General features: G+C 39.4%; 1 protein-coding gene and 2 long non-coding RNA genes across 3 annotated transcripts in view; 2 read left to right on the top strand and 1 right to left on the bottom strand.

Annotated features, from left to right (window-relative positions):
* LOC137476816 (uncharacterized) overlaps positions 1-26,637 on the top strand; it is a 162,982-nt gene that overhangs the window by 101,370 nt on the left and 34,975 nt on the right. The gene's annotated exons all lie outside the window — the stretch shown is intronic.
* The window catches only part of LOC137476814 (von Willebrand factor D and EGF domain-containing protein-like), a 173,023-nt gene continuing 152,312 nt past the window's right edge, over positions 5,927-26,637 (bottom strand). The window contains exons 26-28 of the mRNA XM_068195162.1: positions 21,262-21,357; positions 20,069-20,164; positions 5,927-6,809 (exon numbers count right to left, since the gene is read on the bottom strand). Of these exons, the coding sequence (XP_068051263.1) occupies positions 6,775-6,809; positions 20,069-20,164; positions 21,262-21,357 (227 nt within the window). The 3' untranslated portion in view covers positions 5,927-6,774. The remainder of the gene's footprint in view (positions 6,810-20,068; positions 20,165-21,261; positions 21,358-26,637) is intronic.
* Positions 20,217-25,714, top strand: LOC137476817 (uncharacterized). The gene is made up of 2 exons (XR_011000630.1): positions 20,217-20,282; positions 25,086-25,714. It is a non-coding gene; the product is annotated as an uncharacterized lncRNA (long non-coding RNA).

Raw genomic sequence — 26,637 nt, 5'->3', positions numbered from 1 at the left:
TCAGCAGGGTTTTACAAATCTGTGAGCACCCCTAACTTGGATAAAACCAAATGTATTTCAGGTGCCCTCTCTTAACCAGCAAAATTTAAAGCTCCTGACTACAAATCCAAGCATGAAATGATCCAAAGTGAAACTCTCTCTCATGTGGCCTTTTCTCCTTCATCTAAATTTAGCCCTGAAGTACACAGATGCATTTTGCTGTGCCCTTGCACCCAAGGACAGGACTTAGCCTAGAGCATCCAGGCAAAGCACTCTCTAGCGCTCAGGCAGTAACAGATTGCAGAACTTTACTCTCAGTACAGCATTAAAATTGCAGACTAGGACTTCTTTTCATGGACACAAAGCACCACACAAGCACTGGAAGTGCTTTGTGATGTCGGGCTGCTTGCACAAAACTTTTCTTTTTAAGCACAGGGACAATTTTCCCCTTGACTATGGAATATTTATTAGTTTGCAGATTGCTAATTAACTGGGATGAGTGTACAAGTGCATTTAGGTTCGTGCTATAACTTAGCTATTAAAATGTGTTTAAAATGTGCTTTTTAAAGTTTGTTGCAGCTGAACTGTGTACTAAGCAGTGGCAGCCAGGCCTTGGAAATATTTGCCTTGATTTTGATTTGTCTGAGTTTTAGCTTTTTTTTGGTGGTTCTCTGTGCCCTTAAACCAGTCACAGACTTTGAAAGAGTTATGACTTTGAGTAATGTTCCATATAACAGGATGCACCATGTCCAGCTGAATCTTAAAAGTGTCCAACATTAGGGAATCCACCACTTACCTGAGGAGATTATTCAGACACGATTGTTTTCCTTGTGAAAATTTTTCCTCATATCTCCAATCAGAATCTCCCAGGATTCATTGTACCCGTCACCTCCTGCCTTTTCTACACAACTCCTCATAAAAAGGGAGTGTCCATCTTCTTTATAAGATACACATTAAACACTCTTCACATATAAATATTCTTCCCGTGTAGACTTCAATCCCAGAACAGTTTCCTCCTATTTTATGTAAACATTCTTTAATTTTCTTTTCTATTCCAGGTAGTCTTCAATGCAGTAATTTCTAAGTCAGGTCATATCTACCCCCAGCTTTTTTTAACTGCTGCTGTAATCTTTCCCAGTTTCTTTTCTTTTTTTTTTTTTTCTTTTTCCCCAGACTTTGTGACCCAAAAGATCACCTTCAACTTTTGTTACCTTGAGAGATTAGGCCTGGATTTCCTCGGTTTATTTTGAATTCATACGTGTCCTCCTATTCTGGTTATTTTTAAGGAAAAGCAAATCAGTGTTCTGGGATTACTTTGTAATATTTGTATATCCTTATGGCATTGTTAACTCTTCTGCTCATCTTGTTCAGATAGCACCCTACTTATTCCATTTTTTTATTTTATAATGTCTTGATCCTTGTATAATTTAAACAACTGATGGTTTTTCTTATTGATCTTCCCAGCTACAGTCTAAAACAATTTTGTTTAGCTCATTTCTTACGTCTGGACTTGTATCTTTATTCTCAGGTGTTTCCAAGTAGAAGTTGCAAAAATAGTTTTTGTTCTGTGTGAAGAAATAGTGAATAGAACCAGGTTTGGATTTATTTTTGTGTGTGAACAGAACTTTGGTAATTTTTATCTCCTGAAGGAAATCTCTGCCTCTTGCCTTCATGGACCTCCAACCCTCTTCAGTAATTTGGTCTGGTAAAGTGATGGTAGGTCGTAGCTGTCAAGGGGAAAATGATTGCTTGGTTTATAAGGGCATAAGCTTTTAAAAGTGTTTTAATAGCAGGAGAAAGATTTTGAAACGGTCTCTGTATTAAAGGGCAAATGAACATATGAGGTTGATAGTGGCTTGTGGTGTTAGACAGATAGGCTGCTTCATCTTGTGCACGTTGAAATTCCATTTCAGTCCAGCAGACTTAGTTAAAAGGTGAAATAAACAGGCTTGATAATCACAAAGGTTTGGATCTTCATTCCCTGAGACATCCATGTTCATGACAAACCCTTTGTTGACTCCCAGAAGCTTGACACACAGGATAGGAAGGCATGCAGCTTATGAACCCCTGTTCAAATCTGGGTTTGCTGCACCCTTATGACAAATCTGTCATACACCTGACATGGACTCTAATAGCACTGACAATCTAATAAATCAGTCATGGGTAATGCATGCTGAAAGCTGCTTCAGGGAAAAAAAAAGAAAGGAAAAAGGGACTTGAGAGCAAATCAGGTTCCTTTCTTCCCATGGCTGTAAGGCAAACTGATTAAAAGTCTCTGTGTCCTCTTAATAAACTTATTGCAAGATATTCCCATCTTCCTGGTACAGCACAAATGGCAGCAAGTTGTATGTCTAGATTGGAATTATTCCTAAACAAAGGGGAAAGAAATGTAGCCAGGTGGCAAAGAAATAATTATGACAAAAGAAATTGGACAAAATTATGATCATCAGGATAAAAGTTCTTTCTGGTTCAGACTGAGAGTTTGTCAAGCTAGGGTTTTTTCCTTGGAGTCACTTTCCAGTTTTAATAGAGAGGCTTCTCCAAGCCAGGTTAGCTGCAGAGTTTGGGAAGTTGTGGAGTAACCTGTCACACTGGAACATAATAACAGAACTGGGTCTGACCCAGAGAAGGGAGAGAATGTAATTGTTTGAACTCTGAAGAGGTCAACTAAGAAGTCAGTTTGGAACTGAGTTGCCTGGGACACAGGCAGAGGCAGAAAAGAAAGGTAATTTGTGTCTTAGTTTAGGAGCAGAGACAGAACACATCCTCTTGGGTATGGGAGTGGGCCTGGAGAGAAGGCAGGCACAGGCTGTGCTGCTGGAGCCAGCTTCACCTCTGCAGGAGCTCCTGCACCTCTGCTGACAGTGCAGGGCCTGGAGCTTCTATAAGAGAACTGCACAAAGCACCTGTGTGTTCCTCTTCCTGGGAGAAACTGGCTAAAATCCCCCAAACCCCTGCAGAAATAGATGGGCACCAGTGCAGAGGACAGAGGAATGTCTGTATCCTGAAACCCTTCCTGTCCTGCCTCTGAGCTCCTGCTCTCAAGAACAGTGACAACTTCTGAATAAAGATCATTAATTTTGGATGTGGCAGCTCCTACCTAGAGCTCCTGAGCATGAATTAGTTTGCCCAAGTATAAACAGTAATCTTAGAGGTACATATTGTTATGCATATTTTGTATATTCTGGCAAGTCCTCCTTCTTCCCCAAATGATATTAATGTTAAAAAATTAATTGGGCATAAAGATGTAGTATAAGGTCCACAGAGCATATCATTAGCTACAGCTTTTGTAGTTAAATAATTAAAAAGGAAAATATTTCTGTGCATAATTCCATGTTCCTTTATTTATGCATATGTAGTATTGCAAAGCCTTTCTCATCTGGGATGTGGTATATGACTTGGCAGATCCTCTCAAATTGTCATCAGCTTGAAATGAGCCCCAAACTTTCCTCATTTCCACTCATCCCAGCTCTTGTGTCAGGATCCATGGGGAACAGGGTTTTCTGGCAGGAAGGCTGAGCATGAAATACTCATGGAGACCAGATCATGCTCCTCTCCTTGTGAGTGGTCTCCCTCAGCCAGAATTAGTGGCTTCTGCTGTTGTAATTATTTATGTGGATAAATCAAGGAATGAGATCTGCAGGCACCCAAAAGTGGGACATTTCTGATGCAAAACTGCTTATTTTAAAAAGAGTGAAGGTGTTGTATTTATCTATTCTACGGGGGGAACACACACTTTTTAAAACTTAAATTATATAACATGAGAGGAAAAAAAAAACCCTTTTAAAACTAAATGCTATTTTCCCATATGGAATTCTGAATAGCATGGCTATTTTTCCATTAAAAGTTGCCTTTTTTTTTTTTTTTTTTTTTTTTTTTTTGTTCACTGTGAAGCAATTTCTACTAATTTCTAATGTTCAAACATACCTAAGTTCAAGGGAACTTGTAACTTGTTCCAACTTTTTGGCAAAGATTAATAGTGGCAAAAAAAAAAAACTATATATATTTTTCAGTGTCCTGCTTTCCAGGCAGAAAAAGTGTAGGGGGCACTTTTTGGATTGAAAACGCCACAAACTCTAAGAAAACCCTAAAAGAATAAAGGCAGTGATTAATGTTTAAACATCCACATGAATGAATATTATAAGCCATGGGTGAGTTAAATCTGCCAATTACTGTGCTCTCAAAAAGGTTTATATTAAGCAAAAACCCCCTCCTGCCTAATGGCTCTGTTTGCTATTCCTATAAAAAGAGATCATGATTTATTGTACCCTATTTATTCTGGGTTTAATAGGATTTTGAAATAAGTATTCAGCAAACAAAGAATATTAGAAGTCATAATGACAATTAGAAGTTAGAACCAAGTAATTCATAACTTCAGGTGACTGTACTGAGCTGGTACAATTTTTTGGTAGAGTGCAGTTACTAAGGCTTCTGTCTTTAGCTCCTTACTGTATTTTTGGACATACAACAGAAGCAGTGGCTTATAAGACAAGGTTTAGAAAAATAAGACCTTTTTTTTTGAGAAAATGTCCTTATTGAGTAGCTTTCAACAAGGTGTAGCAAACGTATGAAATTCTAAAGAATAATTTTTCTTTTCTCCAAAAGCTTATTTAATACACAATCAGGGAGTAAAGTAGTTGTCACATCTAAGGAGTTTTTAGCAAAGCATATTGAATAATCAAGGGAAACAAATTAGTTAAGTGCTGAAGTGACAGTGAGTAAAGGAAGAGTGTCAAATTCACCTTTCAGGAAGGAGAATTACACTGACATGGTCTGTGAGCCAAAGCAATTGTAGCTTACCCATAGTGTGGTATCAGATACTGGAGCTTGAGTGTTGCAATTTATTAGCAATTGTTCCTCTTTTCTAACCACACATGAACAATCCTCAGTGACCCCAAACCATTTTTGAATTGTCTAAAAATAGATGGGGGTGAAGGTTGTCTCAAATAGTCCCTTCTGGAAATACAGTGAGAGACTGCAAGGCATGGAAAGCTGTTTTAGATTTTCAAATCCAATCTTGGCAAGCAGTTTTGATCATTAGCATTGTCTCTGGTAGGCAGGGAGGCAAAGTAATAGAAATCTTTTTTATTGATTGAGACTGTACTTGAAGAAAGGTGTAATTGCTACCCTAAATTTAATCTTGTAGATACATATCGGGTGCCAATGTTCTCTTCTAGCATTAATGTCTTCCAGGAACTGCTAAAAAACTGCATATTAACATTGCTGATTGTGGTCTAGATCAGTGTGTATTAAGAAAACAGGAAGGATTTTCGAAGTCTGGTCCTTTGTCTAAGTGTTTGTAGGAAACGTTCAAGGAGCTTAATTTGCTTTTTTAATCTTTTGTGTTTGGGATACTGTTTACACTGGAGCAGCTGGTAACATAAAATGAAGCTTCAGAAATAAAGAATAGAAAATCATCTCTTGGAGAGCAGAATACATAGATTTAAAAGCAATTTGCTTTATTAGTTAAATGTGGGGGGAAAATGCTACTCTTAGAAGCAGGGCAAAAGGAAGGCTGAGTGTTTCAGTGAAGTACAGTAGCTGCAGTTTTTCCAAGCATTTTTAAAAAGACTTAATTTGAAATGTTCAGGCATGTCACAGGCTTTTTTATTCTTACAAATTGACCGCAGAAGTCAGATCAAATATTGCACCTAGTTACTGTTACAGTCCTGAAGGTTCAATCAAAAAATCCTTGCTTGTATCATTGCTCCCCTAAATTTCTTCAGGAAGAGTAAGGGAATATCAAAACTCCTGTATTCCTCACTCAAGGCATCCAGGATTTCAGTCTGTATTTGCCCTGAATCTTCCAGTGAGACAAACAAAAGGAGAGGGTGGATACCCAGGAGGTTTAGGATTTACCTTATTGGACCTGAGTTGTCCAAAGTGATGGTTTAAAATTATTTTTTTTTCAATTGAACTTATACTTGTTGTTTTTATTCCCTTCTTTGCACTCCTTCCTCCTCTCTCCCATTTTTCTACATCAGTGCCTCTGCTTGTGATGAAACATGGCCAGTGGTAGGTGAGACAGTGGTAGGTTTCTGTAAATCTGAATTCTGTAGATTAAGCTGCAAATTTCTGAGCCCCCCTAGATTTTCCAGTATTTTACCAAATGTATGATTTAAAAGGCTGGTTTTCTAAAATGCTTTCAGGGATTTAGGCTGTTTGGCTACGTGTCCTTAGCATATCAATGGTTGACTGACCCAGGAAAAGCCTTTCTTTCCCCAGGTGTTGCAATGATGTCTCCCCAGATAAATGCTGACACATTAAGAACTCCGAAAATAAAAACATTTGGCTTTAGCAGTTACTCAACAGAAAGAAAATGTGTTTGTGTTAGGTAAACATGATTGAGGTATTATCACTGGTAGTCACTGAAATATCTCAGTAAAAGCAGAATCTAATTAATTCATTTTTCTCTGGACTGTGGATAAACATTCATGTTTATTAAAAATATCCCAAAAAATGAGGGAATTCATCTGTGCCATCAAATTTTAATGAAAGCAGAATAGCATGGTACTAAATTTTTATTGTAAAATGGTCTGTACCCTTGTAAAATCTTGTCAGGAGCAGTTGTGATGGTGTCACTGCAGCCACAGATCATAAATTTGAGTCTTGCCATGGACAGATTTGAAAATAAATGTTGGTTTATTGACATAAAAGAAAGATTTTGGCTTTTTTCTTCATTCTTCTGTATGATTATATAAGGATAAAAGGGAGAGAGCTAGCAATTTCTTCACACTGCATCTTCCCAAATGAAAAACGTGCTCAGTCAGGTTATCAATACCCAAATGATTGTCTTCATTGTCCTGCTGTTCTCTTCATCCTATTGAGAGCTGCAAAAAAGAAATGAGGATTCAGCTGCTTATGGGGCAACAGAAGAAACAGCCTCAAGCATGGGGCGTCACGTAAGAAATATTACATGCAAGGGCTCAAATGATTTATTGTAGTATTTTCTTTGGAATTTATGTAATCTGGCAAAACCACGGTCCCCCCCCTTTTTTTTTTTTTTTTTTTTTTTAACTCCCTACACTTTTCACTTAGCTAACCAAAGGTTTTATTAACCTGGGAATGAAGAACATGTTTTTGAAAGGGCTTAAGCAGTGGAATGATGAATGGAACTGTTCCCAAAGCGTGCAGGTAAAGTGCTGTCACGAGCTGAGGCTGGTTTCTGCTCCATCGCCCCAACAGGAAAATAGCAATATTGCTGCAATGATTCCGCTTAGGCTCTATTATTTGCGGTGCCGCTTGACAGTTATGGAGTTGGAATTCAATTTCTTTCATCTAAAGCAGGTGCACCTTAAAAAAGAAAAAATCACTCTGCCACTTCTGTGTAACGCATGGAGATCGTTGGCTTCCTGCCTGAAAGAGTTTCAGGGCACTTATCCCATTTTCATCCAGCAGAAGTTGTCCATGAATATCATCCCATTTTAACTACACGAGCCAGTTTGCCTTATTCCAAAGCAAGATAATAGATGATATGAAAAGCTTTATTTTATGCTAGCATATACATTTAAGAACCTGTTCTGAAGGGCATTTATATAGAAATCTCTATTACAAAGCACATAAAGGGGTTGATGTTATTTTATTATTCAGGACAAGAAGAAAGGTGTTTCTTAATCTTGATATATCTGTATTTGATATGACAAGTTAACCTTGATATTAGCATCATGTATCCAAATTGTTCCTCCCAGTTTGACTCTAAAACACCCTTCCTTACTTTTGGATAGTGAGCTATCCAGGCACTATTTGTGAATAGTACATGGCACATTTATTTTATATTAAAAGACTCATACAAGTGCCTACTGGGATTTAGACAGGTTTAGTTAAAATTAGGATTTGAGAAGGAAAAAAGTATGTAATATCTGGAAGAGAGATATATGTTTATTGAGTTCAAATAAAAATTTATATGCATGTCTGGATCATATTGCATATTTCCATGTATGTATATACACATTTATACTGAAGGGTCTGTCTGGATTTTAGGTGTGCATATTTTTATGTGTAAGTTTATATATGTATATAAAAAAATATGTATATATATTCACAAATAGTCTGACCAGCAGATGTGTGCAGCTCAATACTGCTTGTATTTGACTTTCCCTTTCTAATCTCCTACTACTTCCATTTACTTGTCAAATAATTCACAAAGACACAAGCTGTATTTTCAGAAAACTCCACAGATGACTGACCTGTACATTGACTGATGCTGAATGCTGCTTGGATAATTTGAGCACCCTTGATTTGTGGTTTAATGTCTCTTAATGTATAAATGAACTAAGTAATAGTGATGTGAAGGTCACTAGCTGTAGTAAAGGATTGCCTTAATAATATGAGAAATAGTTTATTAAAGGCACTGTGTATTTTCAGGCTGTAGTGAAATCAATAGTGTGTTTAATCTCTGGGAGGTGCTCACTGGGTTCATTCCTGGGGAATAGATGGCCAGTTACTGTTCCATTCACTGATAAATTCCAGAGTTAAAAATAACTTCTGTAAGATTTACCTTTTCTTAATTATTGTTTTCTGCAACAAGCTATAGTTCTCAGTACTTTTCTGCCTTAGAATAAATATTCAACAGACAGACAAGTTTAGCACATTAATAAATAAGCTCTTAATGGGGAAATACACCATCACAATAACTTCTAATGTAGTATTATGTACCATTTATATCTAACTAGATAACATTGTTTAGCTTAAATTAATTCTGTTGGCTTAATTAATGCTATTACTTTAATCCATTTAGGAAGGCAAAAGCAACAAGGAAAGCGTGATGGTATCAGTTAGGACAACAGATACAAGATCAGTTTCAACTTCCCACAAAATTCCCTGTTGTACAAATGATGCAGAGATAGTCTCTGTTGGGACTAATGCCAAAGTTTTTAGCTTCCCTTGGAAATGAGGTCTGTTTAGTCTGTTTTGTTTGGGTCACCCCTTGCAGTCCTGAAGAAATGCGCTCTAATGGCAGGTTTGAATGTAAAAGTCAGCACAAGCATTTGTCTTCATGTCTGCCATGGAACTTGCTAAATTATCTGGATCTCTCAGAGTCAATACAAATTAAAAATACGCACAAGGTTTCTAAGAGAGTGATTGCTATTCTAGCAAGTTCATTAGCCTTCTGAGGAATGCTGTTGGCAGGCTTTGTTTAGCAGAAGTCCAAACAAAGTAAACCAAAAATGTCACAAAATGAATTGCAAATCAATTGGCAATATAAATGTGAGAAATAGGATGTGGATGAAGAATAATTTAGGGAAATGTATATTGTTCCTCCAGGAATCTTAACTGCACAAATGGGAACAATGCTAAAGATTACAGTTGAGAATGGGGAATAACTTGATTAAACAAATATAGGCCATCCAGTTTTTCCAAATATACTGGCAAAACCAGACTCCAGACACTATTTACTTTGTAGGAGAAAAAAAAAAAAGAATTCTTCAGTGAGGCCTTTTTATTTTTTTTTCCCATCTCTCTGCTTTTATTCACATCAGACAATTTGACTGGATTTGTGACATTTTCAGTATATCCACAGTAAATAATTCTTGCCCTGCAGATGCTTGGCGCAAAGAAAAGAAAAATAAAGGACAGGGAGGATGGAACTAGGTGATCTTTAAGGTCCCTCTGAAGCTGAACCATTCTGTGAGTCCATGATTCTATTTCCTTAGTGTTTTCAGTCTGTACTCTGAAAAAAATGCTGAAAATGAATGTTTCACTGTAATTTTATGAGAATAAGTTGAAGACCAAAAATTAAGTTTAAAGGAGGAAATCAGTGTCCTAAACTAGATATGAAGCAATTACCTTGCATTCTTTTCCCCAGTTAAGTTCAGGTGCAGTCACCTAGAGCATCCCTTGTCAGCTGCTGCTGAAGGGAGGGAAGAGGCTGCTCCTCTTCAATCCAGGTTTTTTTGAGAATTCTTACATGCCACTGCTACTGTATTGTTCCCATTATTCAAGCATTCATAACAGAAACAGAGCAAAGCCCGAGTTTTAATTCCTATAGCAAAATGCAGTGGTAAATCCAGCAGGGAGGAGAGAAGGTTGCAGGTGACACAGGCAAGGCTGATGTGCTCAGTGTCTATTCTTCACTCTTCACAGAAAGGTTAAATGTGACAAAAGGTTTGACATGATCAGAATTAGCAAGGGAACATGAATGCAAGGGAGAATAGGGAAGGAACTGAGTATTTAGATTCAGAAAAGTCAGATTTAAGGTCTGTTTACAAGGTTAAATGGCTGGGCAATAGCTGGGATTTGCATTTGTGGCACGCTGTCTGCTGTGTACTAACTCCCCATATGGAACATCTCTGTAAATAAGAGGGTCTTTACATGAAGCAGCTTTTCCAGGTCAAGAGATCCTCAGAGTTACTCCAGCATATTTAAAGATGCAGTTTCTAAACCAGCAGTGATTTGCTTTGAGAACTCCCAAAGGGTATAAATAGTCCCAATAGGCACAGTACATGTCTTTAGATGAGGAAAAAAGAAATAAAAAAGCAAGGGAATGACAGCCAAAGATTCAGGCTAAGTTGGTATCTGGGGAGATGCTAACATAAATTTTTAAACAAACAATTTATAAGCTCCTCAAGCCTAGTGAGGGAGGAAGTCACTCTGCCCACAAGAACAGATGTTTTTCACTTTAGGGAGACTTCTGATATGACTCAGTCATAACAGTAAGTATGATTCATAATAAATCAGTCGGGAGCAAGGTTTGTTTGAGAAAACATTATCAAGGAATAATTTTATCAATCGTCTGTAGGTCCTGATTTTTCAGCTGTTCACCAGTTTCCTTAATGTCTCAGGCAATGAGACACATTCTTGAACAATGTCACACTCAGAGGCAGTGCAAGCAGGCTTAGTATTAAAAATCTTTTTGATAAATGGATGAAACAGCTTGAAATCCATGAGACAAAATTAAGTAAAGAGGATAAAGTTGGTGCTTTCAGAGGAAAAGTCAACCACAGCAGTGCCAAATGGGAAGGGAAATAAGTGATAAGGTGTCTGGGCTGTGGGAAAGACAGGACTTGTGCAGGGCTGTGGCAGAAAAATGTAAATCTCTTTGTTTAAATGTATTAATCAGAGACAGGAGCCACTGGGGAGGCAGCTGCTGGGGGCTGGACTCAGCCACAGCACACCAGGGAGGACATGGGGAAACTGGAGTTTGGACACAGAACAGGGTTTGCAACTTGCTTGGCTTGGCTCAGGAAAATGGGATAAAATCAGGCAGCAGAAACTCAAGTTTCCTTCAGATGTGGAAATGCTGCCACTGAGAGACCTGAGCTAACCTGAGCACTGAGACCCTGTGCTCACCAAGGTGGCACCAAGAAGTATCAATTTTACTCACAGCAGACTTTATGTTCAGTCTTAGGAAAAGTCAAAATTGTGCTCTAATAATGTAGTTAAATACTTGAACAATGATTCTGATAAACTGAGGTTTCCATGACTGACAGGCTTGGAGAAGTTGATTAAAGCTTATACAGATTGTTCATTGCACCCAATGCAGTCTGATAAATGAACTTTTGGGAGGCTTATCATCCAAAGTTCTTTACAGAAATGTGGGTATGTGTACAATTTTACAATAATCCATGCTAGCAAGTTAGCTTTCCATTTCCATAGCTCTCATAGTTTTGACTTTTTGGCGGAGTAGCTCATTTGCTTTCATATAACATAAGCCATGTAATTTATGTGAGACACAATGAAATCCGTAATTTTAATTACTAACTGAATTTAGCTTTCAGCAAGGCTCACAGATTGAAGGAAGCCTGTTAAGTCCCTTTTATTCAGAGCATTTCCTGCTTCACATCAGAGCAATACATGTCCATATCAGAGCAGCCAATCAAGATTTCTGCAGAAATAAACTCTGAAACTGAAGAGTGCTTCAAACAGTCTTAAAAACTGTGAGAATTGTGAGATCATTTCTAGAGAGACACGTGTGTTTGTACATGTCACCGGTGAACTTAGCATTTTGGACATACACAATTTGCAAAGTCTTTTTCTACTTTCTTTTTCTGACAGGACTGATTTAGTGTGTAATAGTTTATTCATGTGGAAAAGGAAGCTTGATTTTTTTTTTTTAATATTATTATTTAGTATTTCCTTCTAAGTGTAATAGACTTCCACTTCATTTGTGAAGTGACAAATATCATGCTTTGCACATTCACAACTAGAATAATTCTTTAAAGCAGTCATGCTAATCTTGGTCTGATGGATTCACAAGGTCAACTCTTGACCTAGCAAGAGAAGTCTCCTAAATGGAAGTACCTGCAGAGAACAATTCCAGTTCATCTTGTCATATCCCTGCCTTCATTTAGACTTCTGTTAATTATTTGAGAAAATGTGCACCTTACTCTGCTAGGCTATGGCCAACCTGTTAAATATACTTTTTATGTATAGAAAATTACATCACTTATTCATCTTATCTACATCAGGTGATTTTCAGTATTGATGTAGGAGCTGTAGTTTAGTAGGCGAATGTACTTGTTAAAAAAAATCTATACAGAAGTTTAATTGTGATATTAAATTCTAATTATCATTAACAAAATTAAGTGACTATCTGAATAGAGTTTCATGCTTTCTCTTAATATGTAATACAATTGAAATGAAAATTGATTTTTGCCCCTGGCCTTCCAGTACAGGTAAATGATGGGGCAGCCTCCAGTTTTGAGAGCTGGAGATTGGGCCAGCCAGGGCATCTGACAGGAATTGTGTTTGTGTTATGGGAAATGACTGTGGCTGAAAAAAACCCAAACTGTTTTGTCTTAGTGGTGATGGAAGGCATGAACTGGACTTGAGGACCTACACGTGTGATGGTCAGGCCCAGGTGCCAGATGTGCAATAGCCTTGCAAACCATTCTGGTAGTCAGACATGTCTGATTGAGGGTAAGGCATAAAAAAGGGGGAAAAGTTATCTAGAACTTGAATACTGGCCTAGTTTGCAGCTGAGCAGTCATTCAACTTCCTTTCAAATATTCTATGACCTTATCTTCCATAGGCTTAACAAGGCTTTATTCATTTACCTGTAAACTACTTCAGTTACATCTGTTTATTTTTGTTGTTGCCACAAGGATCAGTGGGTTTGGGCCTTACCTCCTTCTCACATGCTGAACCAGCACAGCCACTTTTGCAAGCACAGACATTTGGTCTGATGTTCCCAAACTGACAGTTTTGCTCACAAAGTGCTATAAATGAGAGATAAAGTTCTTTAGAAATGCACTGAGTCTAAGTCTCGTAGTCAGGATGTGAATATTTAAAAATATTGAGAGTTAAAGATGGTTTGTCATAGGCTTCTCATGCCCCTGTGTCTCTTATGTTTACAATTTTTATTTTTTCCTTTCATTCCCAATGATGGGGGAAAGACAAGAAATGACCTTGGCTGAGCTGGAAATGGATCAGTATAAGGCCTAATTTTGAAAGCCAGGATACATTCTGGGTGTTGATGGTTGGGCAAGATTTATGCCAAAACGGATTGTCTTTTGTTCCAATTAAAATAAATAACAGCTGTTAAAAGAGCTGACCTCAAGCTGAGATGAAAGAATATGTTAAATATGTACTCCCAAAGGTGATGCTATCACAATAAATAAATGGGAGAATTTGGTGAACTTCACAATTTACACCTCTGGAAACCAAATAAGAAATGTGATTTCATGGTCATAGAGAATTAGCAATGACTACTTATCCCAAGGGAAAAAAAAAAAACAAAAAAACAGAGAAATGTTTTATCTAGAGCACCACTGCATTTATAAAGGCCTATCAATTTGAAGATACTCTGTTAATAAAAGAATTAGTGTTCTACTATTTTTTAAGAGAGAAAAAAGAAATTAGTAAAATTTCAGCTGGTTTTTCATCCTCACTAGCAATTTCCATTGTTATGACATTGTTTTGGCATAGAGGAAAAAGAACAGCCAATTCAGAGGGCACCAATTCAAGAAGAGCACACATCACAGTATTTTAATTAGATCTCATGAGCTAAACCTTCTATAAATATTGCCAGAATATTGCATCCTAGTTTCAGGCAGTCAAACTAAATGCCTTAAAAACTGGTCAGATGTGACTCAAGAAGTGCTTTCTTATATTTTCTTGTGTGGCAGAGGAGTACACAAAGCTGCCAACCATGCCCCATTAAGACAGAGCTGAAAATAAAGTAGACACATGTCTGTGACCAATCTCCTTCATGATGGAGCCGGATGTTCCATCAGATTTAAATGGATTTGCTGTATTCCTATGAGATTTTTTTTCTTTTTCCTACAGAAGATCAAGTTTAAAAAGTTAAGGGGCTGAAGGATCAAATTCCACAATTTCAGTTTGTTGCACTTACGCTCTGATTCTGATTCAGATTTAAGTTTGTGCAAAGTCATTGTGTTGAGATCTGAAGTCTCAGAGATAGACCAGGACAAACTTTTTTAGGAAACATATTGTGGGATCCTAAGCCATCCAAAAGTGATCCTCAGAGTTATAATAATTGTTATAATGACCTTGGCATCATGGAATGACCTGGAATTTGTATTGAGTTTGTTCTGTCAGGTTATTAAACCAGTGAGGAGGCTGGGGTTTTGAGAGAGTGAGGAGTATTGAAATCTAAATATCTCTAACAGACTTCACAGCTATGGGGCAGAGAAGCAAAGAACCAGGCTTGCTGCCACTCTACACATCTTAAAGAGGAGAGTCTGTAACCAGCTTGGCAAAAGAGAGTTTGTATGACCAGGTAGTGAGCGCTCATGCTGCGTCAAAAGCACTGCCCAAGAGCACGTCCAGAATAAAAACACACACAGACCTGCATGTGCTGGTGACCTGCAGGTGCTCCTCTGGGAGAAGCCAGCCGTGTCAGTGGCTGTGTGCTGTAGGACTCCAGTGACCTGGAGCTAGGAACTTTTCTTTCTGGTCTATGAGCTTGTGGATGCATTCCTGCCACTTTGAAAAAGGCAAAAGTGCTGTTTTCTTGAGGCAAAATTTAAGGAGGAAACTTGGTTTTGTTGGGTGTCTGTGGCAAAAATCTCCTTACGATACAGAACTGCAAACCTCAGAATTTCTTCTTTTTCTGAGAGGGCAGGGTGCAAGTTTGAATTCTGGGTGTGGAGGGGGCAGAGGAGGAGTGAAATCACACTCAGGCTAGAACAGGGAGCTTATCATCTCTGGAGTGCTACTCCAGCTCCTCCATGAACCTTGAAAGGACAGATTTACAATTGGAAAATACTTGTGCTCACTGGAACAAAACCATTTCCCAACTGGGATTGCACTGTCAGCAGAAATGGCTCCTTGTGCCCAAGCAAGTTTTGTTCCACTGTGTGGTAAGCAGGAAGAGAGAGACCTGTGTGTGTTAATATCATTAGAGAAAGAATTGTGTATATTTCTGTTATTTGTTTGATATTAATATGATCTGGAGAAAAATGGAAGCTGATTTTCATTTCATCTTGGTAGCAGACAAAATAGGAACAGGTAATGCAAAGAGAAGTGGATTATCTGCAGATCCCTATAGCATCTGGGGCTGTTCTGGTACACATGGGCATTAGATGAGGTACTAGGGTTTTGTTTTCTGTCTGTGTTTCCCTGATTCTCAGCATGTGAAAATGAATTTTAAAAAGGGGAAATATTTCCTCCTTTTTTCATCCTTTTCTTCCTGTCTATCTCTCCCTGTTCTCCCAGCTTCTTTCTGTAGTGCTCAGAAAAACAAGAGCTCAGTTAGGGGAAAAGTAAAAAACATTTTGGAGGAAAATTGGAATTGACATCACAGAGGATAATAACAGAGCTGAAATTCAAATGAATATTTCATAAATGTATTTACAAGGGATGCTAAGCCACTAAACACTAAAAATGACACCAGCTATGTATGCATTATCCTGTACAGATCCAGCAAAGTCATTTAACAAGCTAAGCTTATGTTAAAATTATAATCAATAAATGCCAATTAAAGAAAGAATTTTATCCCTGCATGTTAAAAGAACAGAGCTATAATTTGCATGCGAACGACATTCTTTTCAAAATTATTTGCTTTTTTTAAGGTTTGGAAGGGTTACAGAGGAAAGCTTGAAGAAATCCTGCCTAGGATGTTGTTCAAGGCAGAGAGAGAGAATGGGAAGAATATTGAGGAAATTATAAGGCTATAAGCTTGACACTTATAACATGCAAATAAAGAGAAGTTATTCTGAAGGGCAATGAGGAGCCAGTATGGGTTCAATAATATTAGAACAGAAGACAGCAGCATGAATTTTAATGATGAACATCCTTCACAACTATAACCTTCTTATACTTTATAATTAATTGTTAGAATTATACCTTGATCCTGCATTCAGAGCCTTAAACAACAGACCTGTACCCCTGGCCAGAAGCCTTCTGACTATACTGAGACGTGTTTTGGGTGTCTCTGTCAGGGTGATCAGGTTCTGCTGCCACGTGTTCATTTCTTTGGCCCAATGTTTCTTTCTGAGCCCAAGAAAAAGAGAGATGTGAGTCACCAGCACAGGAGGCAAGGGGAAGCCACAGGCATGGATCTTTAAACTGGTGTCTAATATGGAATAGGAATGAAATCGGGGTGAGAAACCATGGCGACCCTGGGATACTGTTTCTTTCCTTTCAGAAAGGCAAGTTTTTGGATATTTTTGCAGCCATGGAAGCTAAAAATGGAGTCAGACAAAAAAGCTACTAATGCAAGAACCCTGCTCTATAAAGCTGCTCTTTTCTATAGTTGAGACACATTGAATATTTCAAATTAGCTTTTTAACCTGTTCTTCCAAAAGGTTATTTCCCTACATTTGCAGTACAGTCTGAAAATTGTCCATTATTCCTTAAACTATGCCCCTCAAAGTCACAGGTATTTATCAAGGATAACGTGTGTATTCCCCCATACACCTTATTTGCTGGGACAAATGACCTATTTTATTGATTCTCTTTCAGAAGCCATTCTGTTCAGTTACAGATGAGTGGGGAAGAAAACTACTCTTTTGACTGACCTCTTTATTTACAGTCTGATAAAGGAGGACTATTGTGTTTTATCCATTATCAATGTCTACTGAAAGTCTCTTTTGCTCTTGCCAAGTTCTCTAGTTGCAGCCAGGCACTGGTGAAACTGTAAATAAACTTTCCTGCACAGATGCCTCTGGAATGTCATTGTGAGTTTGACTGATTTTAGCATTAAGAAGTCATAATTCACTGCATGAAATGGACATGCCATTTCATTGTGCATCATTGCAAAAGAGGCAGAGTTTTTGCCTGCGTGATTGCACCTCCAAAATGTTCCAAATTAGTTATAAGCTCCTTGTTGCCTCTGATATTACAGCCCATTCTGGCTCGCTGAGGCTTTTTCAAAATATTTTAGACATAAAATTGTTCTGCCAATTGCCAATCATTGCCAATTGCCAATCCTTGCCAATCTTCATTGCAGTAGAATGGAAAGTCTGTTTTAGGATACCGTCAGTGGGTTTGTCTGCTGAAGGCTTGAAGCCTTTTGGATTATCACTTGTGATAGAGATCTGTGTCTTTGTTCCTGGTGAAAGGTGACAAAAAAATCTGAAATATTAGTATCTGAGGTTGTAAATAGTTAAATTATTAGAAACCTAAAAGCAGAGAATGTTTTACCTTTTTTGTTTTAGTAGAAGGCTGAAGAAAGAAAGTGTTTAGAGGGGAATTATTGTGGCAGCTGCTGCCTCCAAACATCTTCTTGAATGGTCCATGTGGGCTCAGGCCTTTATGAGTTAGAAACTGATCAGATGGAGGTGATCTGGGACTCTTATGAAAGATAAATCAAAAAGAAGATGTCCAAGTAGATGTCCAAGATGGTTTCTTAGTATTTGTCCACTGTGCCTTTCGTTGGCTCAAGGACCTACTCTGGCTATGTCAGTATAAAGGACCTCAACAATCTGTTCCATTCAAGAAATGTCCAGAAAATAGTAGTGGAAGTCTCTGTGTATCCTGTGGTTTAGTCACCCTCCTCAATGTGTTAGGAAGTCAGGGAGGAAAAAATGAGGTTCAGGGTGTAGATCAAACCTGTATCTGCATTTCCATCACCACCAAGGGCAATCAAGTGAATTCACAGGCTGAAAACAACGAATGAAGCTGGGATTATCTAAAGCCTCCAAGAAACAATCCTGCCCTAGTGGATTCTGGATTACAGAGTGATTGCTGAAAGAACCTATCCCCTGAATTTTTAGTTGTAGAGTGAGATGGAATATTTGCATTATGAAATGGAAACTATTGAGATTAACAAAATGGAAACAATTGAGATAAATCATATAAAACATAGAATTGATACATAGTGTGAATCAAAATAGTCACATATAGTATAAAAAAACTGTACTTTTGATTTAACTTAATGTTATAGAATAAATAAATATGAAATAATATTTTCATATAATGTGGCAGCTACTACTTTCTTACAATGTGAGAGTTTTGCTCTGTTGTTGAGTTTAATAGCCAAAGTCTGTGGTTAAAGTGGTGCAAATCTAGGTTAAATTCAGCCTTGCTGATACCATGGTGGAACACAGAATTTGGGAATACACATCCAAGCAAGACAGGGGTGCTGAGCTCAGGGAAACCTCAGGAGCTTAAATGTGACAAAGCAGTTTTGCACAGGGGAGTGGAGTGATGAACCTAAGAGCTCCTTGCCAGAAGCTGACGGGTTCTGGCAGAGCCTGTGGGTTTGGCCCACTGTCCCTGTGCTGCTGGGAGATGGGACAGAGGCCAAAGCAGTACAAGAGCAGCAAAAACAGTGACCAGGGGTTGGATTCAGCCCCCTGTGCTGCTGCAGCCTCTGCCAGAGCTGAGGAGAAGGTGAGCAAGGGAGGCAATCAGGAGGCTTCTCATGTTTAGACAGATAAATGCATTCGTTCCATTGAGTCCAGGGTTTGAGGGAATAGCCTCCCATTAAAACATGGAACATGACTTGCTTTCAGAGTTACACTTCATACCTAACATCTGTGAGGATGATCCTGCTCCCCCGCTTCGCCCCTGCCTCGCTGTGAATACCCTGGAGCAACATTGTAAGACCTCACCATCTGCTCTCTGACAATAGTCTTTTCTCCTTCTCTTTAAAAAACCAGAAATTTGGGGTTGCTGTGGGACCTGGGAGTTTCAGCCAGACCCTTTTGGACAAAAAAAAAAAAGAGATTTAACCTCCCACTGTGGGAAGAAGTAGTAAAACCAGAATGACTAGCAAATGAAGGGATTTGGAGCAAAGTTTCAAAGGTTAGATAAATCTATAAAAAATTACCTGGCTTGTGTGCCTGCATAGGACAGCAGAAATTGTTAATTGCCTTTCACAGGAGCAAGCACGATTTGTTTATTTATTTTATAAACTGAGTCAAGAATATGCCATCAATAACTTTAAACATTCCCATGTTTGAACTAGAAGACAGCTGGCACAAAGAAACAATTACACAGCCATTGGGAGTTAGCTGACAGAAGATTTCCATAAGTAATTATGCTCTGTGAGTGTGAGAGAAAGGAAGATATAGGAGATAATGCCCTTTACAGGGGATAAAGTCTCGATATTTTCCTCGTACCCTTTTGCTGTAAAGCTAATGGCAGAGACAACTGAAGTGACCCTGGATGTAATTGGCAATAACAGATCTCTTCCCATTCCAGGTCTTCCAAGCCCCACAAATGCAAATACTTCCAGCCACCTTGGTCAGTCTGAACAAGTAGAATTTACAGGGTCAGGCTCTCAGGTCAGCAGACACACAGAATTTCTGTGCTTAATGCCACTTGGGTATAGAGAATGGGTACTCCATTTCCTTTTCTCCTTGACCTCTTCTTTTTACCTTGTATTTGAGATTATTTAATTTGAAAAGTACTTATTTTGTCTGACAGGTTGATGTCAGCATCCATGTGAGAAAAAAGATGAGTCAGGCCTCTTATGATGAGTATCGAATGTCTTTGAAAGTACCAGTTTTACTGGCAGCATAGGACAATTCTGACAAATAAGAGAAAGAATTTAGGTGCTAATCATGTTATGGTTGACTTTTACACGTAATAGAATCATGGAATCTTTTAGCTTGGAAAAGACCTTTAAGATGATTGAGTTCAGGCACAAACCTGACACAACATACACACAGGAGAAAATGCAATGTGCAAAACTCTGAGGTGGTTTTTACAAAGCTGCAGGAACCAGGGGAGCACTCACGGGTCTGGCACAGCGTTCCCACCCATCCTCCGGGGCACTGGCAGGCGTTGGGGGCGACACACTCCCCTCCATGGAGACATCTCTGCAGGCAAACAGCTGGACAGGTGGCATGAAACAAGTGAGAGGGTGGATGTGATGCAGCTGGGTGCTCAAGAGCTGGCTGAGAGGTGACCTGCTAGGCTTTATTCCATGTGGCTGACTTCCAAAGGCATGGGTGTGCTCTGTTCATCACATCATCAGCATGATGAGCAGGATTCTTGGATATTTTCTTAAGAAATTTGTCTCTGATAACTGTCTGCTGGGAGACTTGGCATTTCTAATTCTTGGCTCATCATCAGCTAAGAACAATCTCTCTATGATGCATTCATGCACTACGTATTCCATGTAAAAAAATGTTTTCATAGAAAAGTTTGATATGTTTATTGCATATATATTTTGTTCAGAGATCCTGAAAGAGTGAGTGCATGATCTGGTGTATATGACAAACACTTCCTCCCTTCAGAATTTCTGAATAAATTATTAATATTATAAATTCAAGCCTGAAATCATATTTACTAGCAGGACCTAAAGGGTAAAAAGCCAATATTTTAATCTGGTTTACATACAGTATGTCATCTTGTTTATAAATTTATTCAGTTTGTCTGTCAACTTCATGGTAATGAATAGCCATGTACAGAAAAATTTTCCTTGAAAATATTTTAGGGTGAGAGGTTTTTCTTTTAATTACATTTTTATGTAACTGTAGTCAAAGTTCCAGAGTAAGAGCACGTCATTCTCCAAATTATGCATCGATGACCTTGAGAGTACATCAGTTTGGAGAGCTTTATAGCAGGCTTTAGATAGTTCTGTACTTTGAAATACATGACATTTCTCTCCAGAATATAACAAAATATGTGAAGCTGTTAAAACATGAAATCAATGCTTCAAGTTTAATACTGTAAAAATGAATTTCCATAACAAGATGTATAACAGAGCTGCATGAAGCAGAACCAGGGTTCCCCCACACAGCTTTTTCTCCTCTGCAAGCATCAAGTGCTTACAGCATTCTGTATTACCTGCACTTAAAACTGTTATTTCTTCAAACTGCCGAAACAGCACAACAGATTCTGTGCTGGATTTTAGTATTAGAAGATTGCAAATTGCTGTTGACTGGACTAATTAATATAAACTTTGATGGGAGTGGAGGTGCTTACGTTTGCTGCAGCGCTCTCCCCTCCAGCCAGACGGGCAGTCACAGACATTGGGGTGGACACATTTCCCCCCGTTCATGCACGTGGGCTCACAGACACCTGCAGGAACACAACAAACGAAGAACGTGGGGGCTGGGAAATGGGGGAAGACTTCAGTGGAGGCTCACTCGCTTCCTTGCAGAGGGTCAGTTGGCTTGTAATGAAAAACCAGAAAAGTGATTTGGAATGGAGAATCTGAAACACAGAGGCTTGATAGGTCCCAGAAATCCTTATGGGAAACGCTGCATCACGTGTGGAAACACTTTGGCAGAAGCTCTGGTAAGAGCTGCCTCACCAGAGCAGAGAGGCTGGTTACAAAGATTCTCAGAAAAGCAAGAGGACAGGCCAATATTGTTAGAGCTTTCACTTCCATATGGGAAAATTCCTCCTTCATGTTCTCAGATGTTAATTTGGATAAGAAAAGCCTTGATGAGGATGGATTGTTTTCACACAATTTTGGGTATGATTTTGCATTCAACCAAGCATAAATCCTAAAGTTCTATTCTTCCATTGCCCTTTTGAACCATTACTTGTTAAAATACTTACCTATTTACTTTATTCTTTTGTACAAATAAGATGTGAGAGCTGAGTTGTTCTTTCAGACACAAGAAGCCAGATGGGTTTTTTAATCGGCTTCACTAAAAATCAAATAGCTAGTTTTTGTCCCTCTGATTAAGCTGTATTTATCAATGTTGTTTTAGAACATCCAGCATTAAAATCTCACATTTCTGGGAGGTCACACCTGCAATCCCAACCTGCTTTGATGTAGGGAGATGCCATAGGCAGGTACCCAAATTCCTCCTGTCCTGTCTCCCCTTGCCTGTTAAGGCAAGTGTAGGAAGCACCCATCAGAGGCTGGGTAATTCAGAAACATGGCAGTGCCAGCATGGTGGCAGTGGGAATGATTTGCATTTTACATGGAAGGAGGCATTGGATAATTGGGTGGAGTACAAAAAGCTGTGTAACTCAGCAAGTGGCTGGACTGGGGTAAGAGAGCCAAGTCAGGAGGAGTTTGGCAGTGAAGGTGTGAGAACACGTTTGTGCCCAAAGGCTCCTGCCTTGTTCAAAGCTTTGTGTGCCAGTGGAGCTGCCAGTGACCCCTTCCCAGCCGTGGTGACCGGTGCTGTTCCTCCCTGCCTGCAGGGATGGGTGGCTGCAGGACACCCAGCTCCTCTCAGCAGAGCAGGGGACTCGAAGGGCTGGCAGCTAAAACACAGCAGTGCCTCCATCAGCCCCGAGACCGTGCTGCCTTGTTGCACATCAGAGAGCGTTAATGCTGCAGCAGTCCTGGCTGTGAGTTGTCACTGCATGCAGGGCTCTGAATGACCACAGCCACCCCCACCAGACCTCTACTGTAGGAGGTGGAATTCTGATAGAGCTCCAAAATAAGGATGATTACTAAAAGACAGCATGCAAAAATGCAGCAACTTTTATTTGATGGGAGAATAACCTTTTGTTCCTCTCTTAGGGATGATCAGGCATTTTTAAGTAGATAGATTTAGGTTCCCTAATTATTCCTGTGATGTAGTGAAATATTGCTTTTGTGGCACTTTGTGTGCTGGTCTCTCCCTTCAGCCCAGATGCTGCTGCACTGGCAGCTTTTAGAGATGTATTGCTGCTCTTGCTTGGCTCCTACATTTGCATTTCGTTCTGTGCCAAGCCTCCTGGATCCCTCAGCACCATGACCTGCCCTTAGGCAGGGCAGACACGGCCATGATTATAGGGGCTGCTTGGACCCCAGCCCTCAAACTGTCATCCTCCATTTCCTTCTTTCTCCACCTCTCCTGATCCATGCTGTAATCTTGGCCTCTGCTTACTCAGGCTAGCAGGGATCTACAGTTCTTGCTGAGCTGTTAAAAAATGCTGCAACCACTGGTTAAAACCTCCATGAGTACAAAGTGTCATGGCCTCCATAACTCTGAAATCATTTTATCTCTTATTTTCCCTCTTTCTTTTTCTCTCCCCTTTGATCTCACATCTCCAATAAGAGATTTTTAATCCACAATCTTAGATCAATTCATCTTTCAATTATAAAACAGCTTAGACATTCAGAATTTAGAAAAGATGAGCCCAAACCATAAAGTTTGGTTCTAGATTTAAAAGCACTTCGTGCTTTTTGATATTCATGGACCATAATGTCCTCAGCACTAACCTGCTCTCCTAAAATCTATAGATTTCGTTTTGAGATAGTCTGAAACTTGGACAGTATCTTCCCACCACCTCTTGGAAAGTAAAATCAAGAAAAGGTAATGAGGACAGAAGCACTTGTTCAGATGGATATTTCACCTTTTTTTCTTTCTTTTGTTGCTTACATTTTCTGTATATTTTTAACGTTCCACCATCACATTCCTTTTTTTTTTTTTTTTGGTTTTGTTTTGTTTTGTTTTGTACTGACAGCAGACTCAGCTGCAGGGACTCAAATTAGTAATTCAGCAATGGTTTCAGCAACAGGTGAGGTCTAGTCTTGATCTGAATAAAACACAAGTTCAAACTGACTTTCAACTTTCCATTTCTCCCTTTTTTTTTGTTCAGTTGCCTTACAAATGACCAAGTAGCTATGAAAATACAGCATGAACTGCCCTTATTACTTATGGCATCTCCGACTTCAGTGATAAATCCAAAGAAGTTCAATTCAAAGTGAACTAAAGGTTCAAATCAGTACCAAACCTGTTCTGAACTGGAGGAGCACTTCTGCCTGCCTGCCCTCTGGGGAAGAAACTCTCTTTTTTGCCAAGGAATTCACAGGCACCTTTAGGTAAATGAATGCAGTGTTATCTCTCCCCTTTTCCTTCCTGACATCTCCACCTTGTCCTCCCTTTCTTTAACTTTCTTAAATACAGCTCCATCTCAATACCCATCAGGCAGACTTCAACATTTGTTAATGATAACTAGTTTGGATCCTTTCTGGTCCCACTCCTTGGCCTCTGTGGAGGAGTTCCAATTTCAAAATAGCAAACAAAAACGCTAGAGCCTCTCACAGGAAAACTTAATAAATTATCAGACACCAGGAGAGCAAATCAAATTATTGCAATCCTCCCAGGTACTGGCATGACTTTGAAAAGACTCACTTATTTTCTTTTTTTTTTTGCCCTCCTCTTAAGAAAGCCCAGAGACTTGACCAGAGACAGTAGTGGTTTGATAAGTTTTCCATCTCTCTTGGGGACTAGTCCTAATGCCATGGATATAAGCACATTTGTGTGTTCCCTTTGTTGCAGTTAGGCAGGATACATCCCTGGGAGCAGGGGCAGTCCTGTGCTGTCCACAAGCCCTGGGTGCAAGCTTGCTGGCAGTCAGTGAGTATCACTAAAGCCTTCATCATTCCCTTGCTGCCAGTGCTGGCATTTCCATGCTCTTCAGCAAGAACCAAAGCACAGAATTTCATAAGTTTCTCGAGCTTGTAATGTGCCACAATTCTGTAAGGCCACCATTTACAGCTCAGAACCACTTCCATGATCTTCTGTTTCCCTGAGCTGGTGGGTTAGATAAGGTAAGCCGATGCTGAAGGCGATAATGCAGGTTAAAGAAGCAGCGTGGTTCTGTGTTGTGTTTCAGGTGAGGGGGGATTTTGATAAGGTAACAAGCAGCTGCAGGTGTTAAGATAAAACACAGGTGTTGCACAGAGCACTACATGAAATGGGCTCAGCCCTCCCATGCACCGAAAGGCATTCACAACTTGCTGAGTTTTCTGTTTAATGCAGCAGCTATTTCTTTTTGATGGCTTTAATGCGTTTTGACCTTACAATCACTTAAAATTTCCTGTGACCCTTTTCATGGCTTATCCCCTCTAGGCTCACTTGACCCAGTGAAGTGCTTTTTCAAACTCTTTTATCAACCTCCATGAAGCTCCATACCAAACTCTTCAGCCCTAAAATCTCTAAGGTAGTCAGACCTTCTGCTTCGTCAGCCAAAGAGAGGTATTTGCCTGCAAAATAAATATTTCTGTGGATTACTAAAACCACCCAGCACCTGAAATGTTGTGTTTGAAGTGAACCCTGCTTTCCTGGTGTGAGTAGCACCAGCCATGGACACCCACAATTTCAGTGACTTCTGCTGCCTGCCTTTGTTCCCATTAATCTGCAGCAACACTCCTACTAAAATATCAACAGTACTAAGCAAATTATCTGTTGTGTAAAGCCAGAAGGGACTGGGGGCAAAGTTAAGCATTGGACATGCTTTGCTGGATGAAGGGTCACACTATTAAGCAGCAGGATCTGCCGACCAGGTGGAGTGATTACAAACAGCCAGACACGTCCTCCAGACCTCACTGCTTCTGTGGATTATCAAAAACTTTCCCAGTTTAACCTAAGCCACCTTTAGACAAAAGGACCTCATTACAGCTTTTCTCACTAGAAGGTGATAATAAGTAGTGAAAAGCTTTTAATTTAGTTGAAATAAGACATATCACCACCCTCATAAAGTCAAAAGAAAAAGAGGTGGAATATTAAACCATGGCCCTGAAATCTTAGAAGAAAGGGATCCTCTGCAATGTTTCAGGAACTGAAACATCCTTGTCCTTTCCTGGCCATGAGACTGCAGAGACTATTTCTTTCTGAATCAAAATTACCTGTCATCAGATATCCTGAGCCAAGGCTCTCATAAGGAGACAGTGAATCAGGCTGCAGTGCTGATTAGAAGATGTAGTTTTCAAAATAGCTTTTTTTTTTTTAGTTTCTATCTTTTTTTTTGTTTGTTTTTGTGGGGTTTTTTGTTTTTGTGGGGTTTTTTGTGTTTGGTTTTTTTTGTATTTTTTTTTCTCCTGTGGAAGCTGAGTAAATTGACCTGCTTCTGAGTGCATCCCGCCTTTGGATGGAAGAGAGAAAATAGCCTCAAGCAGTAACATCTGTGTGGGCCAGCTAAGGCAATGCATCAGGCTGTATCTTGCTGACAAAGAGCACGGAAATGCAGCCAAAAGAACACCTACTGGTAGATACATACTTCAACTTATCCCTTAAGTCACCATCCCTGTGCTGACATTCCTGGGTGATTCACAGGTACTGCTTTTATTTCTGGCTGGTGTTGGTTTTGAACTGATGACTTCTCTGTGGGTCCAGTGCATATTTCAACTCGTTCTATTGCTCTTCTGTGGAGCAGGGAGCTTGGTCAGGCTCAGGTTTGTTTTTTCTGTGGGTACATGTTGTTTTAATGTTTGTTTCCTCCTTGCTGCTTAGTGGTTGCCTTGATTTGGTGTGACATTCTCAAAAGCAAAGAGCTGTAGCTGGGGAGATACAGCCCAGTACGGACACAGAGCATGAGACAGATTTAAAAATGTCACTGACTGCTCTTGTCAGGAAAATACAGCTGGCAGAAGTTGAGCTGTGGACAAAAATGAAGTCAGTAAAT

The sequence above is a fragment of the Anomalospiza imberbis genome, chromosome 7 (genome assembly GCF_031753505.1).
Source record: "Anomalospiza imberbis isolate Cuckoo-Finch-1a 21T00152 chromosome 7, ASM3175350v1, whole genome shotgun sequence".
NCBI lineage: Eukaryota > Metazoa > Chordata > Aves > Passeriformes > Viduidae > Anomalospiza > Anomalospiza imberbis.
Note: the sequence above shows the minus strand (reverse complement) of the source record. Positions and strands in the feature narration are given on the sequence as shown.